The 25385-nt window shown below is 33.4% G+C and overlaps 1 protein-coding gene across 1 annotated transcript; it reads right to left on the bottom strand.

The window, feature by feature from the left end:
* Nucleotides 1-7994: 7994 nt before the first annotated feature.
* Nucleotides 7995-24941, bottom strand: LOC145602510 (uncharacterized). Its single transcript, XM_081658703.1, has 15 exons — nt 24848-24941; nt 24383-24477; nt 24171-24284; nt 20167-20271; nt 19731-19802; nt 17985-18097; nt 15013-15159; nt 12974-13042; nt 12580-12664; nt 12409-12480; nt 12046-12146; nt 11051-11168; nt 10789-10848; nt 10564-10674; nt 7995-8481 (listed from the first exon to the last, which is right to left on the bottom strand). Exons 1-15 carry the CDS (start codon nt 24939-24941, stop codon nt 8377-8379), a joined length of 1461 nt encoding a protein of 486 aa, XP_081514829.1. The 3' UTR covers nt 7995-8376.
* Between the last annotated feature and the right edge of the window lie 444 nt (nt 24942-25385).

Genomic DNA, 25385 nt, shown 5'->3' with positions numbered 1-25385 from the left:
CAACATTCATTATGCAATACACATCAATCACTTCATCTATATACGTGCTTAGCTTCCAGACTTAAGAGACATTCAAGATCGTTTCTTTACACCATATATGATGCTTAGCTCCATGACCCAAGTCAATTCATTTATCATGTCACATGATGTAATTGTCCTTAGCCTCCTGGCCTAAGAACATACATCATGCATACATTATACTCAAGACGAGCAGTTCAATCTGACAAGAAGAAAATCCATGCGATTCATTTCGCTTTGCTCCACGAGAAAGTTTTAAACTTCTTTTCCTTTTTCATATTTTTCTTTTGGGGAAGTTCAAAAACTTTTTCCAAATTTTCTCATCGAGGAAAGTTTAAAAACAAAACTTTTTTTCACGTCTCTCTTTTTCGGAAGAAAGTCGGTACCCTCCACTCATCTCATGACGAAAATGACAGAAATTTTTTTCTTTTTCATTTTCCGTTGCTTGTGTCTGTGCACACACTCACTCAATACACATATACACAAAATCATAAGTCATACACATGTCATGTCATGCTTGGTCAAGTCATTGGTCAAGTCAATTGGTCAAGTCAATCATAGTCTATACGAGTCCCTTCTATAAGAGTCCCTTGGCAAATTTTATTTTGCAGGTCTCATCTAAAGCCCACATTCAGGGACAAGAGAACCATCTACATCCCACATCCGGGGACAAGCGGACCATTTACAGCCCACGTCCGAGGACAAGCGGACCATTTACAGCCCACGTCCAGGGACAAGCGGACCATCTACAGTCCACGTCCGGGGACAAGCGGACCATCTACAACCCACGTCCGGGGACAAGCGGACCATCTACAGCCCACGTTCGGGGACAAGCGAAGCAACTACAGCCCACGTTCGGGGACAAGCTGTAGACACCTATTTGTGTCTCCCGGCCCCAAAACCAAACCCATTGATGAATGCCTTTCACGTCGAACTATAATCGAATGAGGTGAAAGTGTGGAAAAGTCAAGTGTTGCGATTTAGTTTTATTTAAAATTCTCTTCTCTCTGTTTTTGAAAACAACTCTATTTATTAAAAATAGCCAAACTAGTTTAGTTTGGTCCATAACAAAGGTCCAATAATGGTGTAGTTGGATGGGGCTCAAAAAGACCTTTCCAACGATATATTATAAGCCCAATTCCGATGAATATTGAGGAAATTATGGCAAAAATACTAACTGTGCCCGGTTAATTATTTACATACGGCCCAATAATCTAGAGGAGGGCCCAATGTTAATTATTATTCCTAAAATTATTAGAATTAATTATAAATTTCTAGAAGTTTTTAGAAGGTTTCTTTTTAATTATAATATTATTAGATTTAATAATTATTTTAAGATGGATTTTTATTTGGAATAAAATATTATTATTATATTATTATTTTTTAAAAAAAGTTTTATCTTCTGTACGGATTCCGTAGATCAATTTGTTTAAAGATCGGATTCCGCGTGGAAAAGCGCGTGCAAGTCAGACTGTCGCCAAACGACAAGACTGTCGCTTCGCGACAACGTGTATTTCTGGCGACAACGTGTAGTTTTATTCCTAATCAAATTCTATACTTTTCCGGACTATTTTCCTTATAAATAGGGTCCCAAAACTCTGTTTTCATTCATTCACAATCACCCAATCACCCAATTCTCTCTATGCTCTCTTGAGCAATATATGCTTTCTTTCTCTCTCTCTTTCTAAACTACCTTTTTTACAAACAATTTTCCGCATACACAAGATTTAGACACACCTAGCCAAGTTCGAAGTTGCTTTCGCCCTAGACGTGCAAGGTTTATACTTTTCTAAGGGTTTGGTCCAAATCTAGTTTAAACTTTATTTAATTTGATTTTGATTTAATTCCTTTAATTATTTATTATTTTCATTGAAGTTTACTAACTTGTGTATTTTGTTATTAGAAAGAGGTACGAGGCTTCAAAGTATGTAATCTTATTACTCTCTTTCACAATGTAGAAAGCATGTTTAATTTTATTAATTCCTAGTATCATGTTAGAATGTATTTGCATTCTAGTATCATGTTTAGGTTGCTCTTATTATTTCTAATATCAGGTTAGTACCCTGTTAGGTATAAAGCTTTGATCTTTAATGTTTAGTGACATGCTAGGATTTGTTATTAATCTTGTTAGTATCATGCCTAGGATCTTGCTATTATATTTAAGCTTTATTAACATGATTATGATATTGTTATTATGATCGATTATGCTATGGTCGTTGTTATAATTATTATTATTATGTTGCTTGATATGCTATATATTATTGTTATTGCATAATCACGCCTTTTATGCTTGTTAAAGACAATTTGTACTTGAAATCACGCTTAATAAGATAATTAATAATTTGGTTTAGGCTAATATGATTTTAATTCAAGTGATCACCAATAATAGATTTATTTGTGCATCGATATTCAACCAACATAGATAAACAGGTTAGGATTAATATAATGTTTGCATGTTAGTCAAAAAGCGCACATGAATACGAGTAGAACAAAGTAGAGGCCTATTTTATAGGGCGGATCCTTTCTTTTGTAGATTAGATTCGTACCCTCATCCCCGAACCCTATTTGGTTCTTGACCTTATGGAGTTGACGATCTCCTGGATCGTTTTTGGGTTTACAAGTTCCTAAAACTTGTTGGCGACTCTTTTGCTCTCTTTTTCTTCCCTTTGAAACGCCACCATACTTTAGTGTATGATCATAGTGGGGTTCAATCTTGGGGTTATAGTGCTTGAAATATTCCCTATACAAGTGAACCCTCATTATTTTAGTGATCATCTCCCAAGCGAAGACGATTCACGACGCAAGGATCTAGATACACAGAGACTTGCAATTTCATCATCAGACAAGTTTTTCCTCAAGCATGGAAAATTGTCATCGATCGACTTTCCTCAAGCATGGAAAGTATCTCAACCGGTGGATTTCTTCAAGCATAGAAAAGTGCCAACATCATCTGTCGACTTTCCTCAAGCATGGAAAGTATCATCCGGTTGATTCCTTCAAGCAAAGGAAGCTACCAAACTCATTTGTCACCAATACGCTGGTGTCAGATATGCATTCTATACTTGTACTCTTTTATCTATGGAACTAACATTCTCCTGCAGGTATTGACGTATATATAGAGTGATTTAGGATCACAGATCGTCTTAAATCATTCTCCATCTCTATCGACTACTTTGACTATCGTTTTCGAAACTGACGTTTCTACAAACTTAGTCAAAGTGGAGGCTTCTGTATACACCTAAAAATGTCTCCCCAAATCCAAACCTGATGATGAACAACCTTTCACCGACATTATTGGTCGGGTTGAGTATGTAATTTTTAGAGTGCTTAAATCCATGTTCATCCCCAATAATTTTCATAAACCAACCCAATTCCTAACCCATTTTACCAAACCATAACTTGTTTTCTTCTTTTCGTGCCTTTAAACCCAAAATAATTCATTTCGTGTCCATTAAAATCATTCATTTCATGTCCTTTTTATAAAACGTTTAGACCAGTTTATTTTGGTCCATAATATGGGTCTAATGATTTAATATTATGGGGTTTGAAAAGATCTTTCCGACAATATAGTATAGGCCCAAATCAAAGTTATAACGAATAAGTTATAGCTAAAATACTAAACTGAGTCTAAATCGAACCTAAGCCCACCTTACCTACGACCCAATGATCATATTGAGGGTCCAAAGACTTAAATCCCACTCCTAATCCAATTAGGATTAATTAGAAGCTTCCATAAGTTTCTAAAATATCTTAATTATCCTTTTTGAAAAGATAGGATTAAACTGTACTAAGACTAGGCAATTCCTCTTCGATGTTATTCTCATACATTTACAAAATCAAATAACCCAAAAATTACGTAAACTAAAAACATGCAAAATAGGGTTCGCAAATACCTACAAGAAAAACCAGAGAAGGATATTAACGTAAGCGACTTTTCCCGCAATATGAAGCAGCGCACGAAAGCAAAAGCGGCTAAAATGCGACGGAGTAATAACAAACTGAAAATGAGACGAAGAGATGAAAAAAAACCGATTGAATTCAAAATGAGATGAAAACAAGTGAAAATGAAGAAAATTTCGTTTGAATAAGCTGGTGAAGAGATAGTTGAAAAGAAAGGCGGTTCAGAAATCTAATGGACAAGAATTAAAAAGGTTTCAAAAAAGCACGCGATGGATTTGCGACACGTGTTCCACGTTTAGCAAAATTTCCGCCTAAAGTAAATATACATCAATATCAGCCTAAAGTAGATATACGCAATGACTACAAAACTTCTAACAAATCTAAATAAGTAGACCTTGTCTGTTGTCGGCACACAACGTCACTTGGGGGGGGGGGGAACGATGTTTTTCGCTCCCAGTTATTTTTTTAGTAGATCTTTGCTGTCGTCACAAAAGGTCCCCGGGGGGAAACGGAGTTTTTTCGCTCCCAGTTATTTTGTTAAGTAGACCTTGTCTATTGTTGGTACACAAGGTCAATGGGGGGGAATGGAGTTTTTTCGCTCCCCCTTATTTTGTTAAGTAGTCGTTGTTTGCTGTCAGCACACAAGGTCACTTGGAGGGGAAAAAGGAGTTTTTTCGCTCCCAATTATATTGTTAAGTAGACATTGTCTGCTGTCAGCATACAAGGTCACTTGGGGGGAAAACGGAGTTTTTTCGCTCTCAATTGTTTGGCTGAGTAGACATTGTCTGATGTCGGCACACAAGGTCACTTGGTGGGGAAAACAGAGTTTTTTCGCTCCTAGTTATTTTGAAGTAGACCTTGTCTGCTGTCGGCACATAAGGTCACTTGGGGGAAAAACGGAGTTTTTTCGCTCCCAATTATTTTTCTAAGTAGACCTTGTCTGCTGTCGACACACAAGGTCACTTGGGGGGAAAACGGAGTTTTTTCCATCTTAATTTTCTAACGGCCAACACGTTAAAGATTACAGATATACAACCAACAAAATTTATAACAAATGTAACAAATAATTTTTCAAGAAGTCATCCTAAATATTAAATTTCACAAGTACAGAAAAGTGCAAGACTGAGTGCAAGAAACACAAAGTTATGACACGATTGCGTATCATCCAAAGTGAGAACATTGATTTCCAATCTAACGTCCGCATTTGGGTGGGCTAGTTGTATGAGGAGATATGGAAAACGGACCGACATGTTGATAAGTACGGGTATGGATCCACAACAGCTATAAAATATGCCGGTATCTTTACATAAAGCAGACATATCGGCTTATCGGTATTTAGCACGTGGCAGTAGCAGCTTGACACTTGGCAAGAACTCATGCCATGTGGCCACCTGTCATTAAGTAGTGTTATAAATATCAAGTTTAACCTCATAGTTAAGGTTAGCATTTATTACATACTCTCTCTCTCTCTACTTTCTCTCTCTTCATATCATCTAACCTTCTTTTTTTTTTCTTCTTAAACACTTTTTAACTTTATCATCGGAGTGGTTTTCCCCGTTGACGTGGGGAAAACTATGTCGTTGAACTAATCCTCCCTACGGTCAAACAAATTTATAATCACTCAACTACCTAAATACAAGTATAGAGGTAAGTCAAGGGTCGAACCACTAGGAACGGTTATGTTCAAGTATTTCTAATTAACGCCTAAGCTAGGTCGAAGTCCACGGTGAAAGTTAACGCTATTCTACTTTCTAAATCAAGAATCAAACAGATGAAACACTAGGGAATGGGGATCAACATGCATTCATGATACCCAAGCTAATTAGGGAGTCAAGCAACCCAAGCAATGCAAAGACAAATAGTAGGAGCAATTAGGGGCATTCAATTAATCATCCTCACACTCTCTAACATAGATTTCTCTAGTGCTAAACAATATGAAGAAACATAATCAAATACTCAACTAATTATGATCAAATCGATATCAAGTGGTCATGTCAATCTATTCAATCATGCAATCAATGCTAGCAATCATGGTTAGCTACTCCAATCAAACTTATGAAACATGCAAACCTCTATGAATCAATTTAATCACAACACAAGAACTACTCAAATTCCTAAATCAATCTCAATCCATCAATCACACATGTTTACCCAAACCCTAGCAAGTAAACTACTCAAGAAACATGATCAAATCTACTATCAACTATAGAGAACAAGAATTAACAAAATATCAAGAACAATTACTCTAATCAAACATCAAATATTAAAATCAAACCAAACAAACATCAAATTAAACAAAGCAATTAAATGAGATAAAGTTTAGAAATGCTCATTGATAATAGAGAAAATCTCAAACACAATTGTCACACTTGCATCTTCAATCTCTCAATCACCATTGAAATCTCTCACTTTCTCTCTCTAAAACTACTCCTAAAATAGCCTAATCTAGAGAGAGAAGCTCTCAACCTAAAAGAGAGAAAACTAAGCTAAAACTAAGGAATTACATGAATGAAGAATAAGAAAACCAAAAACTATATAAACAAAAGGAGAAAAGAAGCATAAAATCGTAAAAGACCCAGAAACCCGCGCCCGCGGAGAAATCGGCCGCGCCCGCGGAGAAGAACGGACACCCCGATAGCCGCGCCCGCGGCCCAAGCCCGCGCCCGCGGCCCAAGCCCGCGCCCGCGGGGAGCCCTCGGGACAACCGCGGGTGCTTACTGCCCAAATACGGCAGTTTTGGAGCAGCAGCAACCCCGCGCCCGCGGGTACTGTAGCCCGCGCCCGCGGCAGTTTTCCTGGGCCAACTTCAGAAGGCTGTAACTTCCGATCTAAGAATCGTATGAGGGCGTGCGACCTATCATTGGAAAGCTCTTTAAGTCTAGTTTCCAACCCAACTTGAATCACATCATTCCGATTTGTAGAACTTAAGATATGGCTGAAACAATGCACAAAGGTCATATTTGAAACTTTGCAATCCTTTGTTTTCCTTTGTTTCAAACTCAAATTCAATTCCGAAAAGTGCACATTGATGCTAGTGGGTGCTATTTTCAATTTCCATGCATATAGCCCGCGACGTACCTACAAACAACACAAAGAAACGGAGAAGCGAGAGAAATAGCCGAGAAATGAATAAAATGATAAGAAAACCATTAGAAGCATGCATTTCTCTAAACTAACACAAAATAACCCAATCGAGCATTATTCTCTATAAACACGACACAAACGACTAAAAATGAGCATAGAAATATAAAGAAAACATAGCCTAAAGGTGCCATAAATGGCACGGATCACCCGTATCACCCTGGGGTTAGCTAATCTTTGTTCTCTGTGTAGGTTCTCATCTGGACAATAGCAGCATCACGGATCTTGGACTCGGGCTCTCGGGTTATCGGATCCCAATTAAAACACTACCAGCCTAGAATTTTTAATTTTTCTAATCCAAAGATTCAATATATATTAAATATATCATGGATAAAATGTTTCGAAGCCATAATAACCAACAGATAACTCATCTTTTAAATTAAACACGCTAGGAGAAACACACACAAACATAATTAAATAAAAGGGACGATCTTACTTGAAACAAATGAGAAGATTATGAATTGTTGTGATGTGGAATACCAATGTCCTCTAAGATTAGCACATCACTGGTATATTGTGTGCACTCTGAAAGACTGGTTAGAGTAACAATTGTAACCCAAATCAAGAGAAAGTGAAAAAACTAAACATTGTATGTATAGTGTAGTAATTTTTCTGGATGAATCCAAAGAGAAACATGCCTCATTTATATAGAAAAATTAGACGAGCTAAGAATAGGAAGCAATCAATCAAGGCATGATTTTTGGAGTAAATTTGGGTCAAAAGTCAAGGTACAATGTATTTAATCGTCTTTTCAAGCCGTTTGTAAACAAATGTATGTGGGTGTTTTACTTTTAAGCAAAACGTATCTAGACGTTTATCCAAGCTTTGAGGCTTTTACCTACAAGGGCTACAACACAATATATGTAAATCACCATCGATTCTTTGCATTTCATTTGGTGCTTTATAAAATATAAGTGATGCTACACATATAATAATGGTTGTAAATCAGTACCGTATCATTGTATGTATGCCACTTCAAAATGGATTAAAAAAATGAGAAGGATAAAATAGGGGGAAACAAGATGGGGAAAGTGAACCCCAAAATGCAAACTAATCAAAATGTTGTCAACAAGGGGCTGTTTGTGGGCCACCACATATAAACATTGTATGTGTAGCCTTTTCCGTAAAAATACATATATACCAATGTAATTCTACAATTCCAACAACACTAATGAGGATCTACTTTATCCTTGTTGTCAATGATCATGAGAAGCTACTTGATGAAACTTGCTTGAAGATTGACGCCAAGGTAGTAGGTATATCTTTGCTGCATGGTTGCTTTTATTCTTTTTATCCAAGTAAAAAGAACCATTTTCTTCATCGCTCACTTTGACTTGCATTTGTCACAATTTCCTCAGTTGTAGTGCCAATAATGTCATTAGCCTTCTTCACATCTACTGATGAATATCGTTCAATTTTATCCTGTGTTAAATAATTTAAAATAGGCTTAGGTAACCTCAAAATTCAAATGGTGTTTGAAAAAAATTGACATAAATTCAATCGAATGGTTTTTTTTTTTTTTTTTTTTTTTTTTTTTTTTTTTTTTGTTTATATATGTAGATAGATAATTTGGGGAACATGAGCAGTTAATATTTATAGTACTATTGAATACCTCCTCTATTTCTTGAGTGGATACTTTTCTATGTCAACGCATGTTTTTAACGATTTATATCTCTAATTATCAACATTGTAAAATTATAAAAAGTGGATATTAATAAAGTATACATTGAAACAATTCAAACAAGATCTACATGAATATGCTTATCGTATATATAAACCCCAAAATAGAATCAAAGCGTGTTGTGTGAATAGTGTCAAATTAAACAATATCAACTAAAAAAACGAAGAAAATATAACTATCCTATTAAGTGATTCTAAAATAAAATAAAAATTAAAAATTAAAAAAAAAAGGGAAATCATATAATACTATTGAATTTAGCTTAATACAAAATATCTTAAATAATTCAACTAGTGAGTAGCCCAGTCGTTGTCCCGGGTTGCTACTTTTGTAATTGCACGATGAGAGTAATTTTTTTAAAATTTAATTTAATTTTTTTTTTAGTATTTTGCAATTGTGCAATTGAAGTTTTTTTTATAAGGATAGTGTATTTTGAAATTGTCATTGTCAATTATAAACAGAAATGAAATAATAGCAATGTACGTACAACACCTACATGTCTTTTTATTTTTTCTCTTTGAATGAATGTGTGTATTTTAAAAAAATAATTAAATATGTGGTTTATAGTTATATCTATTTCTTTTTTCATTTTTGTAACATGCTTAATACTACGTAATTGGTTTAGATGGTTGAAAAGTCAATTTTGTTATAAGTGGTTCGCGGTTGTGAAGTGACATGACGTCATGAAATGTTTGTAAAGTGACATGGCGTACATTGGCAGATCCAGGAATTCTAACCAGAGGTAGCACTTGACAATTAAAAAAAAAAACAATATAACGTTGTTGGAACGTAACATAATATAATCAGCCAAATAAACTACGCTGGGTATAATGCGTTGTGTGGTCATATAATAATTAACAATTAAATTTAAACATTTATACTGACAAGGTTATTTTTTTTACAAATAATTTATATTCTCGATATCGATTATACTATATGAACTTTCCACGGTTCCACCTACTTATTTAAAATTTTGTATACGTCAAATTAAAGTTTCTCATGAATTTATATGGAAAACTTAATTTTGTGTAAATTTTTTCTTGTGCACGTATGCTAATATAAAACTTTGACTCAAAATATCTTTAATAGTAAAAATTATAACAATTGAATATTATTAAATTTTTCTTTCAGACGATTCCAATAAGTACCCACATGACTAAATTTATTCTTATGCATAAATCACAAACATTAGTCAAATAGAATTAGATAAATTTTGCAAAAAGTCAAAACATTTCATTTACTTAAACACACATGGAGTATGATTTTTTTTATATTCATTTTAGTGTAATTTAGATCCGCCGGGCATCAACGTGGATCCGCCGCTGATGGTGTAATTTGGAGGAGTTTACGTGGCACATTGACGTTTTTATAAACGCCTTTTTAATATATTAGTATAGATTTTATCCTATTAAGTGTTTCTCCGGGTCATGTCATATTATGGTTGCATAAATTCTTTAATATTTTAAAAATTGTATTTATGTTTAGTGAGGGCTTTTTTGTATGGTCTTCTAGGAGTGAAAAAGGTTATTTGTTTACATATTCACTCATTTTATGACGATTTATTTTTTCAACTCTTCTATTCTAGTTAAGTCCCTTAAAACATATAATCAAGCACAACAAGATCGGGGTAAGACTTAAGAAAGTTATAAACTAGACTAAAACTTACTGACTTACAACTTTGCTTGAAGTCCTAGAATAAGCCTAAAATGGTTGGTTATTGTTATTATGTTTATATTTCATAACGTTTAGATCTTTGATACCTAGGGATTTAAAGACTTATTAATAATATAAATATACAGAATAGCAAGGGAAGAGATGAAATTCACCTTATTAACAATGCCCAATTTCTCTAACTTGTGAATAGCATCATCTACGTCAAAATTACAATTCTCGTTAAATTTACTTGATATTATCTCCTCACACTTTCGGTCAAGATCCTGTTAATATAACATACCAGTGTCATATGGATAGTTTACCAACATATCAGAGTAATCTTGTACAAATTATTCTAAAAATATATGGAAAAATATAAACTAATAAATTATTATTACCTGGCTAGTAAACTTTCCATAATTCATTAACACAAAGAATGCAACAATCACCTCTTTTACCTATACAAACATCATAGCATTTAAATTAAACATCTATATAAAGGTTGGATAAGAATTTTACTAAAATAATCTATTTGATGCTAATGAACTTGTACAATATTCAAATGTTAGTTGTTCAAGCTACAATTATAATTACATTACATACAGATAATATACAAAAAAAATAGATAATTATAAATTATCATTTAGAATAATAACATACTTCTTGTTGAATCACATCATCACATAGGTGAAGTAGAGTGCCTCTTCCGCTATCCAATTGTTTGTCATACATTGATCTCGTGATTAAACTCTGATAATCTTTCAAATTTTTTTGAAACCTGTAATTATGCCAAATTCCATGCATTTTATAATGTTTGTAGACTATGTTTAATAAACCACAATGCAAAAGTTTTAACTATTACTCCCTCTTATACTAAATGTTCTTCCTATTTTGACTGTACTCGTTTGTCAATACACTATACTTTGACCATAAACATCTACTCCCTCCGTCCCAAAAAGAACGACCCATTTGGCCAAAACTTTGTCCCAAAAAGAATGACCCATTTGTATTAAAACACCCATAAATTTGCAACAATATTTGTGCAAAATTAGCTTCTCCATATAAAAATTTGATTTTCCATGTTATTTTATTACTTTGTCTCTCTAATTTTTTACAAACCACATGTAAATTTATCTTTCCAATACACTTTTACTTCTTTTTACTTAACTTCCTTAATATCCGCGTAATCAACCCAAATGGGTCGTTCTTTTTGGGACGGAGGGAGTATAATTTTACATTACTAAACATATAACAATTGAATATTAAGGTGGCTGGGGAAAAGGGAGGGTCAGCGGTTTTAGGGCGTCTCATGGTCGAGTCAACCCCGAAATACAAGGTCAATGGGTATTTTCCGGAATAAGGTGTGTGATTGCAAAAAATTTTACGATTAAAGTGTGTTTTTGCGAAAAAAATTTTATAAGGTGGTTTCCTGCAATTAAAGGGTTATAAAAGGTGGTTTAATGCAAAATTTCCTTAAATTATTTATAGAGATAAATCAAATAAGATTGGCCCAACATGACTATGTTTTGTATGTTTTTATATTGAGAGTAAATTTCAAATAAGAACAAAAAGGATAAGAGGGAGTATCATATTAAGAATGACAATTATTGAAGTGAAATGTAGTCCATTAAAATTTTGAAAAAGAAGCACTTAACGTGAAGTATATCTTAGCACAATATCCAATCACTGCAGAGCATATAGGAGCCAACACTTTTATATTAGCTTTTGACTTGCATAGTTGAGTTATAACTGTCACCTGTGATTATAACATATTTTGTTTGGGTGAGCAGCTTTTTATCGTAGTACATACACCATAATAAACTTTACTTAATACTCCCACGTCCCTAAGTTACATTCCCACTTCCGACAATTATTCTTTACATAAAAGAGAGAAATAGAAATGTAATTTAGGGACAGAGGGAGTATATATTTAAATTAATAATTTTAAATCATAAGCTTCAATCACCAAAACCATTTGTGGCAATTTTAAATTTACTTTAAAGTTAAGGAGTACTTACTAGTCCAATAGCAGCTGAAACAAGGAATTTAACCCAGTCAAATGGAGTTAATCCAGGATTTTTCTTTTCAGGCTACGAAAAAAATGCAATCATCAAGACATGTAACAAAAATAATATATGATATTATTTACATGAAGAGGAAGTGCTTAAGAGAAAGAGAGAGATTCATACAAGAACTATTTCCATATCAGCCATGGGAATGTGTTTGAAGTGCTTTACATATATTGCTCTACTATCTTCCTCATCCGAACGCAAACTGCTAGGTTTCATATAAGATGTCAAAGAAAATATTATTTGTAGTTTATAAATAGGTTTTTAATTGTTAAAATCGATCATGTCATAAGATTATAAAGTATGTCTAATTGTTGCAAATAATATGAAACAGAGGTAGTATATCCTTTTAATTTGATATTTAATTAATTGGTTTGACCACAATTATATCCATAATAATAGAGAAAAACAAACTTGCTCTAACAAGTCATTGTACATAAAAAGCATCCAATCACAATTTATACCTTTGATTAAAATGTAAGTTAAAATATAATAAGAATCTAGAGAAAATTACCGATATACTATAATAATCTTCTCAAAGGTTGGCTCTTGAATTGTTGTTTCACTAAGTAAGTTGCAAATGCTGAGTAAAAGAAGAAGTTAAAAACTCAATACAGCAAATATGCGATATGAAAGAAGTTAGCTGTAAGCAATAAGGTAAAGTATGTAACCAATATTTAAAAGATTATTGAATATAACATCAATATCAATATAAGAACAATATTACATTATTTAGCTTCATCACTACTAGTCTAAAATAATAAAGAGGCAAATAATAATTACGGAGTAATGATGTTATCAAAACATATAATTCACCATCTTATTAGCCGTCCTAGCTAGTAATATTTGCTATCAATTTGTCGTTGACATTGTTTATATAGTGAAATAAACATTTTCACCAAAAAAAAAAATATAGTGAAATAAACATTTACTTGTCTATTTAGATTTTAGTAACTTAAGTTATAATGCACACAAAGTTAGCTGCACAAATACTTTTCTTACATAAGCATGGAATCAAGATGCAAGATTATTTTTTGAATATAATTCTCCCCCCACACCCCCCCCCCCCCTCCCCATCCTTTTTTTGTTTTTGTTTTTTTTGAAACATTGACCAAGAGGATTGTCAAATTTTGACAAGTCTCTTGATCAAGTTGCAATTAATAGTTGCAATTATAATTCAACTTAATTTTTTTTTTTTCCCGTCAAAAAAAAAAGTTGCAATTAATAGTACTAAATTAATTAGTAAAAAAAACTTCCCAAAGTATATGCATTATAGGATAAAAATAAAAGCATGGATATTACTTGCTTGTATGCAATAAACTTTTGTAGTTTGTTAGTGAAAAGAATATAATTTACTAATGTATTGTAAGTAAAAAATAAATAAGAGAGTACATACGTTTGGAAAATGTGCCGTGAATAATACAACCTTGCTTTCAGCCGAGTCAAGAGTCATGTTTAACCTTGAATGCTATTAATAGATTCTACGGCAATAGTCCCTCAGACTCGAAACTTCCATAAATAGACAACCTTTCGTTTTACAGGTTACAATTGACACGTGTCACATTTTGATTGGTCAAGATTTTTTAAAAACATTTTTCTTTAATAACAATGACTTTGAATTAAAAAAAAATTAGATAACTTCAATTTTTATTAAAAAAAAACCAAAAATTTTTTTTTGAAAAAACCCCTCCCTCTAGCCACCACCCTTTCCCCCTAACCAACCTTCGGTCGAGACTCCAGACCCCTCACATCGCGTCAGCCAACCTCCAACTCCACCAAATCATACCACCTCCCCCACAAGACCACCGCCCATTGAAAACCACCCTCCCCTACCCCTTTCCGTTTTCGGCCACCCCTCTCTTTTCCCTTTCCAATTTCGGCCCCCGTCCCCTTTCCTTTTTCATTTTCTACCCTCTCCCTTCCCCTTCCCCTTCCCCTTTTCCGATTCCCCTTCCCCTTTTCCAATTTCAGCCACCCTTCCCCTTCCCCTTTCTAATTTCGGACCTCCCTCCCCTTCCCCTTTCCGACTTCATCCCTCTTCCCTTTCCACTTTCCTCCCCCCTCCCTTTCATGCAACCATAATTTCTGATTGATTAGGGTTTTGGGGAGGTGGCTTTGTTGTTTCCGATAGGTTAGGGTTTCGGGGAGGTTGCATTCGGGATGGGGGCCCTGAAAATGGGGAAGGGAAGGGGGAGTCGGACATTAGGACGAAGGGGGGGGGACAAGGGTGGTCTAGTGGGGGTAGTGATTTTTGGTGAAAGGGGGAGGAGGCTGGGTAGGGTTTTAGTTTTTTTTTCTTTTTTTGTTTTTTTTAAAAAAAATTAACCTTTTTTTTTATTCTTTTAAAAATTTTATAAAATCAAATTTGTTAAAAAAAATTTAACCAATGATATTGTGACACTTGTCACTGATATTACCAACATGATGTCACGTTCCGTGTATAGAAGAACCATGTGAAAGGTGGTAATATTTTGAAATAACGAAAGGTTGTTCTATTTATGGAATACGGCTGAAAGGTTACATTTATTCACGGCAAATTTTCTATATATTTACCTGAGATTCATATTTTGAATACGGATCCTTTCAATAAATAGGTCGTGTTCATCGCCATCATCATCGTCATCATCATCAGATTCTTCTTGTCTTTCTTGATTTCTCATGTGCCTTATTCGTCTCTTTCTTGAGAAGAACTTTTTCAGACTGCGCCATAAACACTCAAAAATAGCGTAACATGCTTGAAATGTTGATAGAATAATGCAAATAAGCATTATGCTAAATAAAAGTAAAACAACAAACAACAAAGCATAGCGAGGAGGTACCTAATTAATAGTAGGAAATTTTATCATAAAGGTCCTTTTAGGTGGTCAAATTTGTGATAAAGGTCCTTATAAAAATAACAAATATATATATACAAAAAAAGTGGTAAGAAAGAATCCTATACCCCAATTAGGTTGTAAAGAGGTACCTTTAATCGGATGGAAAAATTGACAAGAATAATCCCAACTTTGCCTCATTCGCTCAAAATAATCCCAACTTTGGATTATTTTTTAATAATCCGTACTTTGATATTGATTTGCTTCTAACGGTCTCAACCGGTTATTTAACTTGTTATAATAAGTTATTTGACACGTGTAAGCATATGATTGGTAAAAAAATTAAAAATAAAACAACAAAAAAAGAATTTTTTTTAAAAAAATAAACAAATTAATTAACTTAGGGTTCGTTTGGCATCGCTGTGGTTTTTTGTTTTTTGGTTTTTTGTTTTTTAAAAGTATATTATATATGTCACATAATGAATCAAAAATTATTTAGACTTATTAAAATCATGATAATATTGAAAACTGGCAACAGAAAAGTGGAAACACCTTTTTTCTGTTTCCTGTTTTTGGTTTTTAATTTTTAAAAAAACAGAAAACTGAAAACAAAAACTCACCAGTAAACCACCTTACGACCTTACCCACCCAGCCCATGCCACCGTTCAGCCAGCCAGGTCGCCCAGCCTATGCCACCGTCTAGCGGCCCAGTCCACCTCCACCCTCACCGGTCTCCTTCCCGCACCGGCTACATTACCATCTTTTTCGACACCCTTTTTCTACCTCGAATCCATTTCACCAACCATAGAACCCATTCAAAACCCTTACCCTTGCCAACTACATCAACCCTAACTGCGAAGATTGCAAACCCTCACCCTTCTTGCGAGCCGCGACCCTGAGTTACCCAAACTTCCACCCTTTTTCCGATTTCGTGGTTGCAAAAGGGGTTTAATTTGCAACTTGTGAGTGGGGATTAATTGGTTGCAAAATGCGTTTGCGGGAAAAGGGAGGGTTGGGGTTGCAGCGGGGAAATGGGACGCCGATAGGAACAATCTAAGGAAAGGCTGAGTTGGGGCGGATGACGGCGGTGGTGAAGGGTAGGGAGGGTGGCTGGTGGTGGTTTTTCTTAAAATTTATTTTTTAAATAGTTACGTTTAAAATAATTAGTTAATTGTTAATTAATACTAATGATCTACCTCAAAAAAATTAGTACTAATAACATATTTTTTATCAATAATGCTGTGACATGTGTAAATTACATTTTTTAAAAAAAAAAAATTACCATCTCAATAGGTAATGGGTCACTTGGGACCGTTGAAAGTAAATTCATATCAAAGTTCGGATTATTAAAAAATAATCCAAAGTTGGGATAATTTTGGGCGGATAAAGCAAAGTTGGGATTATTTTTGTCAATTTTTCCTAATCGGATTATGGTTATTGAATTTTATTTTTCTAGCCACTAAAAGCCGCATGCCCAACACATGACCTTTAAAAACCACCTTTTTTTTCTTTATATATATATATATATATATATATATATATATATATATATATATATATATATATATATATATATATATATATATATATATATATATATATATATATATATATATATATATATATGTGTGTATATGTGTATATATATATATGTATATGTATGTGTATATTGTATATTGTATATATACATATGTGTATGTACATGTATATATGTGCATATGTATATGTATATATGTATACATGTGCATATGTATATGTATATGTGCATATGTATATGAAAAGGGTGCATCAATTGCAGGCCTTAGGCTTTATTTAATTTCTTGGTTTTTTTATGTGTCCACAGTTATAACTCTTCAACAGTTTGTGTGGTGATGACATGCTACAATTAAAAATCAAGATTATACATTTGTTATTTGATAATTATAAAATGAAAACCAATAAATTGACATTAATAAATAAATTTGTATATTTAACAAAGGATTTTAACCTCGCCTAATTCGACTTCAATTATTCCCTAGATTAACAAAGGACTAGATTCAAAGTTTATTGTGAAGCTTCTTGAGATATAGGGTTTGCACATTAGAGAAGAGAGATGTGTGTGTGTGTGGGGGGGGGGGGGGTGTTAAGCATTAGGGTTAGTTAAATTTTGAGGAGGAAAAGTAAAAAGAAGATGTTGAACACTACAATAGAAAAATAAGGTGCAAAATGAGATGTTTCACTCATATATAATTGGATAAAGAGACTTACATTTCAAGTCATGTCTATTTAAATATAGGTCATATTCAATTGTGGAGACTTTTGTATGGCGATGACTCCGTTCAAGTCATATTAGTTATGAACTAATCAAAAGTTTAGCTTATTATAGAAAACAAATAAATTTTAGCAAGTTAAATCAAAAGTTAGTTTGGTTTATTCATGTTGGGTTAGTTTTGGGCCATCGAAATTTCCTATATGAACATGATTTAAATTAGTTTATGTCATCTAATTTAAATTTAGATTGATTTGGGTATATTAGGCAAGGTCTATATAATCAGGTCTAGCTACTTATCATCAATATAGCCCTTATAACTCGCACCTTATTTTATTTAATTAATTTCTTATTATTAGAAAAATAATTTACTTCAACTTATACTTACATGCTCAAGTTAGATGAGAATGAGGTAGAAAATTTAATTCAACAATAATAATTCATTTATTAATAACTTGACTTACCCAGTCAATCTTAAGAAGCCTTGCACAATACGTGAAATAAGGGCATCGATTTTCCATTGAATAAAGTACGCTGTCATTTGATCCAATCCAAAACCACGCCGAAAAATTATATACTGCATTAAGTTGATTGAACTAAATGATTTTCCAAAAGGTAACAAAAATTCTACTCATTACAATCTATAGGAAATTAGACATCATGATATGAAGCATTAAAATTTACATGTCATTTAGCCTGTTCTCATTGACTAAATTCAGCTGAGCTGAAATGAATATTTGTTAAGAGAAGGAAATTAGTAGCTGAGCAGAATTGAATTTCAACGTAAGAGAACATGGCCTAACTTATATGTAACTCTACCTTTTATTTACAATAGGAATATCTTTTCTGATGTCTTTCCTTTTAGCCTAGGCTATCCAAACACCTCTTAAAGTCAAATGAAATCTATTGATTTACATTATTATTTTGAACAAATTAATGGTTATTTATTTTTTATAATCAAGTTAGAAACACCCCTAACACTAGGTGAAAAAAACCAAGTCATACATAACAAGTTCCCTTTGTCAAATTATTATTGTCACACTATGCCAACCCATGCAATAATTTTTATTCTCCCTCTTATACAAAATGAAAGCATCATGAGAACAACAAGCATCTTTTTCAATCTATTTTTGTAAGTACAATGCATACATCCTTTAATAGTACACATGATCGTTTTAAAGAAGGATTGACCTATGCATATCCCTGGCAAACGGGTCGTTCGGGTCAATTTGGGGTCGGCAAATATTCGGGTTGGGTTTGGGTCGAGTCAGATCGGGTCAGCAAATATTCGGGTTGGGTATGGGTCGAGTCGGATCGATTTGGGCCATATTCGAGTCAGTAGTTCGGGTCGGGTCAAGTTCAGTTCGGGTCGAGTCATTTTGGGTCGAGTCAGTTCAGGTTGGGTCAATTTTTAGGACCAATTTTCGGGTCAATTTCGGATTGAGTCAATTAGGGTTGGGACAGGTCGGGTCGAGCCAAGTTTGTGTCGGCTCACCAAAATAAATTCACTTACAAAAAATAGTTAGAATATTAAAGTAGTATTGTGAAAATAAAAAATACTAATAAAAAAAAAAAAAAAAAAGTGAGTAGCTGTTACTTATTAGGAAAGAAAGAGTCCTAAACTAAGTAATTAACCATTTCACCCTAAGTCATTTTGGGTCATGTCACTTTGGGTCGGGTCAATTCAGGTCAAAATCGGGTCTGGTCGATTCGAGATTCGGGTCTGGTCAAGTTTGGGTTAATTTCGGGATGGATCATTCGGGTCGGGTCATTTTGAGCATTGGGTCACATTCGGGTCAACTCCATTTCGGTTCGGGTTGGGTTCGTTCAGGGTCGAGTCATTTTCGGGTCAATGATTTCGGGTTGCAGGTCAAGACATTCGTGGTCGGGTCGGGACGTTCAGGTCGGGTAAGGATTGGCAGGTCTACATGTGTAGGACACATAAAAGAAATGAAAATTGAGGACCTTCCTAGCTATATTCAATCATTTACTATGAGAAAATAACATACAACCTCCATTACATATTAGTTGCAACTTTGGAATATTTTATCACTCACAAATATTGCCCAAAGTTGCAACTAATATGTAACGGAGGTAGTATAAGCTCATCCTCCACTCCAAATAATAACAAACCAAAACGTGAAAGGGATAATTATCCAATAAATTAGAAAGTTCACAATTAAGAGGGAAAAGTCGTTTATGACATGTACCTGGTCGGCAAAGTAAGGAAGGTGATCTTGACGATGCTTGGTAAAATATCTCCTTAGAAGTGTTGAATCAAGCTACATATATAATTGAAAATTATGTAAATATTATGATCAATTGGTTAAATAAAATAAATAATAAAAAACAAAATATTGAAAAATGAATAGAAGAAATCAATCAAACTAATCATCATACTTGGCTTACAAAAATAGTTAAGCCTTTTGTAAATTTGTGGAATTGATCGAATATTTTAATATAATTTACATATCATCCTTGTAAAATAAATTCAATGCTACATATTATTTTATGCAACTAGGATATGAATAACAAAATGTCAAAATTATATTTCATATGCATCTAATAATGTAATTTCAACTGTTCTTAAACAATATAACGGAAAAAGATCTATGAATAATAATGAGAACATGAAGCATGACATACCTTAGTATCATCGACCTTGATTGGAAGATTTAGACAATATTTCCCAGATGCAGCAACTTCTATCTCTTGATTTGTTACTATCTTAAAATTGCTTTTGTTCATCATCTTGAAAGACAAAAGTAGAAAATGCACGCTGTCAGAAAAGGAGTGTAATTTTAGTTTTTCTTTCCAATAAAAAGATTAAAAAAAAAAAAAAAAAAAGCTTGGGTTGAAAGCAGTCAATTGTTTAGGAACCGGCATCTACTTTTTTTTTTTTTTTTTTTTTTGAGGAAAGGAACCGGCATCTACTTGATATAAGTGTGTACAATTATTTTTAGTGTTACAATTTTTCATTAAAAATTTGTATATTTAAAATTACAAAAATAAAGTGACTTAGGCCTTGTTTAGTTCACCTTATTTTTATTTATATTATAAAAAATAAGTTCAAATCAGTCAGATCAGAACATCATTTTATGTGCGGCTTTAATCGCTAAATATCTTTAATTTCGTGATGAGAAAAATTATGAAAATTACATATTAATAAATTACACATTATCACGAATCTAACAAGATCCCACTTGATATATACTACCTCCGTTTCATAAAATCTGCAACAAAGGGGCTTGCACAATTCCCAAGGCAAAATTTCTTAAGCAAAGATTAGAAAACAAAAGGGCATGTGATTAATTAGATGAGAGAGAAAACAACTCCACCACAACCACCCAAAACCCAGCCAGCCAACTCACACCGCCACCATCAAAACCAGACCACCAACGAACGAAGTCCCACCACCACCACTAATCAACTCGCACCACCACTAATCAACTCGCACCACCACCATCAAAACCATCCAACCAACTCGCACCACCACTAAAAACCCACCCAACCACCAACGAACCAAAACCCCAACTCACCACTAAAGAACCAAAACCCCCACTTACCACCACCAACGAACCCACCCAACCAAATCGTCGACCACCAAAACGCAACCAAATCGCAGACCCCTAAATCCAACCCAATCACACGACCCCCAAATCCAACCAAATCGTACGACGACAACTTTGAAAATGGTGAAAGCAGCGGCGAACTGGAGTTGGAGAAATCGGTGACTGTCACGAGTGCGAGGGTCGCGCGACAATCGAGGGTAATTGAAACTCGACCTACCTCACCACCATCATCAAATTGAAACCCTACCTCACCACCGTCAAGAATCGCAACCCCATATCGCCACCATGATCTAAATTGCGCCCTAACCACGAGAGAAGAGATAGAAAAGACGGTGCGGTGGATGTGAGTGGTGGTGGTGGTGCGGTGGATCTGAGTGGTGGTGGTGCGGTGAGAGAAGAGAGAGAAAAGAGGATAGGGATGGTGCTGGTGGTGGTTGAGAGGGAGGAGAGAGAAAAATTGGTGGTGTTGGTGGTGGATATGGTTGTGAGGGAGGAGAGAGAATGTGAGTTAGGGTTTTAATTAGGGATAAATTAATTTGGGTTAAAGAGTTAATATGTTGTTTATTGAAGCTAAGTAAACTTTAGTAAGGGTATGGTGGTAATTTAACACAAAAAAAAATTTACTAAAAGAGGTAACTTTTAGTTTGTTGCACATAATGTGTAGTTTCCGTTTTGTTATTTTATGAAACGGAGATAGTATATTTTTTCTTATAGATTACAGTACATAAGGTCAACGTTTGGTCAAATTAGACAATCAAATCAGACCAGATCAGACCAGACCAGATCAAACCAGAGCAGATCAGATTAGATAAAAAAAATAAGGTGAACCAAGCTCTGATTTACTGAACTGAGCTAAACTTAACTTAACTTAACTTAACTTAACTTATTTGAGCTGAACTAAACTGAACTATTTAAAGTATTCATTTCAGCACTACTCAGTTCAGTCCAATTCAGTGTAGTTCAGCTCCAATCAGTTCAGTTCAGTATAGTTCAGTTCAGATAAGCTCCAATCAGTTTAGTTCAGCTGAAGAGGCTCTAAATTTATATATATAAAAAATACATATTAAAATATTTATGAAACATAATAATAATAATAATAATAATAATAATAATAATAATAATAATAATAAAATGGGACAAACTACTCATTTTTAATGAAATTACTCAATTTTCAAATGGCATTTAATGAACATGAGTAGAAATGATTTTTTAAAAAAAAATTAAATATAATGTTATGTTCTTTTGCTCATCAAGCATGTGCTTTTATCAAAAGAAAAGTTTGAGGAATAATAATAACTGTGCACTTCTAGATCTTTAAAATAAAATAATAAAAGTAAATTTTCTATCATTATTTTTTATGTTTTTTGTTCAATTCTTCCTTATTTAACTCATTTGGAGGCACAACAAATAGTTTAAGATAAAAATGTTGCTAACAATTTTAACCATTGCATATGTAACTTAATTTCTTTTAATGTTGTAAATAAGGCCTTTGTGCAATCCGTTATATTTGTGATCGATAAAGTCTCTCTTTTAGCAAATTAAACTTGCTACATAGACTCTCCTGTTTCCTCCAACTCTTTCCAAAACCCTAGCCTCCATTGTTGAATTTTGAAGTGGCTTTTATCGGTTTTGACTGGTAGAAATCCCAATCCTTGTTTATTTAAAGTTTTTTTAGGTTTTATGATAATGCTTCTTCCTTTTAGGAGGAACTTTTCTCCCTCAGAAGAAAGATTTTCCTATCTCCTTCAAAAGATAAGGGTGTTTCGACCTCCTTCAAAAGATAAGGTTTATTTCCTCTTTTCGGGGGAGAAATTACTTAGTTTTGAATCCATGATATTAGATCAAATGGATTGTCGTGAAATTATTTCGTTGGTGAAAAAGTTATCAAGTTTTCGAATTCAAACAGATAAATTAAAAGGAAAACATCCTCACGGCTACAAAAGATCGTTAGATTTTCTCTCAAATAAGGCTATATTTTCTAGCGATGTCAGCGGGAGATGTAAGATGTTCCACGGTGCAAGATCTACTAAACGATCGTAGTGTTTATGAAGGAAAATTTTATTTGATTCAATATCTTATGTATTTGTTAACGTCGAATGTCTAATTTAGATGTTGTATGACTTTTACTTAATGAAATTTTTGGCATTCTGATAAAAAATAAAAAAAAAAATAAAAAAAACTTGCTACATAGACACATTATTAATTTTTCACAATTCAAGCAATGCACGGTTCCTGCATGTGGATTCACGATCCACATGGTGTATCCTTTCCAATAATAAAAAAAAAACGGAAAGAACATTGTATAGAAATGTAAATAGTTTAAATTTAAAATATCATGTTATAGAATTGTTAAGAACATTTGTGTATAAATATAAAGAACAATCAATTAAAGTGAAATAGACATGTTATTTAATTGTAAAGAACGTAACATGATGTTAAATAATGTTCTTTATCTTCATGTTCTTTAGATGTCAATACAATGTACTTTTATTTGTGACATATTGTTAATTGTTTATTTTAAAATGTTCTTTTAATCTTGTCTTTAGATTATGGTGGTTGAATAAAAATAATGTTCATTACATTATATTATCATTAGAGGTGATCAAAAATTCGGGTTAGGCGAGGCCACGCCTTAACATAATATCTCGTGCCCAAATTTAACCCGGGAAATGTAGTGGGCTTTTAAGGTTCTATTCGGGCCGAGTTTGGATTTTTAACCTTAAATGCATTTTTAGGCTTGCCAAAATCCGTCCTATTTTTGGGACGGATCGGGACGAGCCAGACCAAAGTTGATCACCTCTAATTACCATATTCTTTATTAATATTACGAATGTTCTTTATATTTATATATAAAACATAAAGTTGGATGTTTTTTTCTTAAAAATAAAAATAGCTATATGTTCTTTACAAAACAACTATATGTTCATTACTGAACAGCTAAATGTTCATTCCGCCTTTTTTTTAAAAAAAAAAACGGATGCGCGGAGCATTGTGCATCCGCCTCCATGGGAAAATTTCACAATTCAAGTGCATGAATTTAGTAGATAAGGAAAATATCAGTAATTAGTAAGATGGTACCTGAAATAAAAGAACAAGAAACTTTTGCTCAAGTTCATCAATTTTGTCTTCGGAAAGATTACGCTCTTCTAATTTACGAGCTCCAACAACAGGTTCAAAAAGGGTAAATAGTTGCTAAGATTACATCCAAAATAGATTCATCAGGATTTTCAACCAAAATTATCTTAAATAAGAATTATATGTAACTTAATTGCATTAAGCCATAAAATTACCATCATCTCTTCAAATTGTACAAGATACCAAGCTCGAATTGTGTATTCAACTCTCTTACAAAATGTTAAAAATTCCTCCTTTTCTTCCCTACTTTCTGCCAAAACATATGAAAGATATATTATGCATCATCACTAGCTATTATTTAACAAAATAATTACTCTTTTGCAATATATTTAACTAGGATAATTTTATAATCATGGAAAAAGTGGAAAATTAACCCTACAACCTATGTTTTACAAAAAAATCAAAATCACAACATTAAATGAAGCAACTTAAATTGTCAACATGTGACATGTCTAAGTCTAACATAAACTAAACTTACAAAAATCATTATATTTTCAGCATAACTCCACCACAAAGTATAGTTTTCTTTTGAAAAGATACATAATTCTTGTTATTTTAAAATAAATCCAACAAGAAAGTAACTACAAAATGAAAAATCATATTAAAAACAATAACATTACCAATGTGTTGCGTTAGACCATCAATCAACTTGGGTTTGATAACAGGAATTACAGACTCTCGATCTAATTGAATGATTTCCTTCTTCTTTCCCATTTCTTCAAATTTCAAAGTAATGACGTTTAACCAAAATTTGTGCAATTATTAGAACCCACATTCACAACAATTTCCTTAGAAATGTGAAAGAATTAAAGGGGAAAAAAGTGCAAAAGAAAACAAAATCAGGCACAAAGAGAGAGAGAGAGATGGTTCATGGGTGCCAAGGTGTGATGTAAAATTGAGGGGTAAAGAGTAATATTAGGAGATAAAGTGGGTGATATATGTGTTATGTCAATCAAGTCTACAACAATAACAAATTGTCAAAACCATTGTATTTCTCTATTTAGAATTTTGAATGGCTTACTTGTTATAAAATGTATGAAATCCAAGTACTTCGAATTTTATGTGAAAATTTGTGTGTGTAGGATTTTGAAGCAATCATTACGAAAATAATTTATTTCAATTATGTCGTGTGATTTATACATCTCATGCACAGTTAGG

Source organism: Chenopodium album, chromosome 21, assembly GCF_948465745.1.
Source record: "Chenopodium album chromosome 21, dcCheAlbu1.1, whole genome shotgun sequence".
In the NCBI taxonomy this organism is placed as follows: domain Eukaryota; kingdom Viridiplantae; phylum Streptophyta; class Magnoliopsida; order Caryophyllales; family Amaranthaceae; genus Chenopodium; species Chenopodium album.
This window is presented reverse-complemented; position numbering and strand designations above follow the sequence as displayed.